This window comes from Ceratina calcarata, unplaced genomic scaffold (genome assembly GCF_001652005.2).
Source record: "Ceratina calcarata isolate Rehan_Ccalc_2016 unplaced genomic scaffold, ASM165200v1 scaffold4867, whole genome shotgun sequence".
In the NCBI taxonomy this organism is placed as follows: Eukaryota; Metazoa; Arthropoda; class Insecta; order Hymenoptera; family Apidae; genus Ceratina; species Ceratina calcarata.
The window spans coordinates 1-1,165 of record NW_017172966.1 but is presented as its reverse complement, the minus strand read 5'-3'; the positions used below and the strand labels follow the sequence as shown (position 1 = coordinate 1,165).

The 1,165-nt window shown below is 34.4% G+C and overlaps 1 protein-coding gene across 1 annotated transcript; it reads left to right on the top strand.

The window, feature by feature from the left end:
- Positions 1 to 26: 26 nt before the first annotated feature.
- Positions 27 to 1,159, top strand: LOC108627974 (acetyl-coenzyme A transporter 1-like). The gene is made up of 2 exons (XM_026816116.1): positions 27 to 768; positions 851 to 1,159. The coding sequence occupies exons 1-2, from the start codon at positions 559 to 561 to the stop codon at positions 1,157 to 1,159; spliced, it is 519 nt and encodes a 172-aa protein (XP_026671917.1). The 5' UTR covers positions 27 to 558.
- The last annotated feature ends 6 nt before the right edge of the window (positions 1,160 to 1,165 follow it).

Here is a 1,165-nt window from a genome sequence, read left to right as displayed (position 1 = left end):
CATATAAGTTGTGTGTACATATATACGATTGAACTGACGAACTGACGTGTCTTTAATGAGGAACAACGTGGCATCTTCTGCACACGATTTTTAGCTACGTTAATAAAAACGACATAATTTTCAATGCCGTCTAATAATTGTCGTCTGTAACATATTTAAATATAAATTTATTCTGACAGAGTTTCGTCTGTCAATTTCTTTTACAATTACGGTATCGTGTTGTAATTTATATTACATGCTGTAAGTGAAGGTTATATGTGGGTAATGACAGTATTAACCACGTCAACAGTGATAGTTCAGTCAGTATAAATAATTTATTCGGTTGCGTGATTCTTCCGTTTAAGAATGTTTATTTATAATTTAATTGGAAGATCTACGTTGAAGCAATTTAGGATAGCGTATTGTTAATTATGAGATCTAGCGTCCGCAATGTTTAATAGTGTAATTAAAAGTAAACATTAAAAGTTCGGTCCTTGACGCCAGTGTAAAAGGAACAGCTGTACTTTTGTGGAAAGTTCGTTGATAAGAGATTTTAGCTGATCTCTTTTATCATTCTGTATGGCTACCAAAAGGAAAATGGAAAGAGATTGCACTGTGGAGGATGGAGTCCACGAAACGAATCACGTGCATGAACGCTCGGACTTACGGGGCGACGAGAAGAATATAGCAATACTTTTATTTTTATATTTATTACAAGGAATACCATTGGGTTTATGTGGTTCTATTCCTATGTTACTCCAGAACCGAAACGTTTCGTATCGTCAACAGGTAATTTGCGCGAGGTTCTGTTTATTACGTACAACTTTTGATAGATTAAACTTGAATTATACAAATATTATTTGATTACTAGGCTGAATTCAGTTTTGTCCAATGGCCTTTTTCTTTGAAACTCTTCTGGGCACCAATAGTAGATTCCACATTTTCTCAAAAATTTGGAAGGAGGAAAACATGGTTAATTCCAACTCAGTATTTAATGGGATTCTTTATGCTTTTATTGTCCAGTCGTGTAGACCAATGGCTGGGTAATAAAACCACAAACCCCAATATAGAAATGCTGACTATTATATTTTTTGCATTAAATGTCTTGGCTGCCACGCAAGATATTGTAGTAGATGGGTGGGCACTGACTATGTTGAAAAGGTATAAATTTAATCTATAGCTTTAT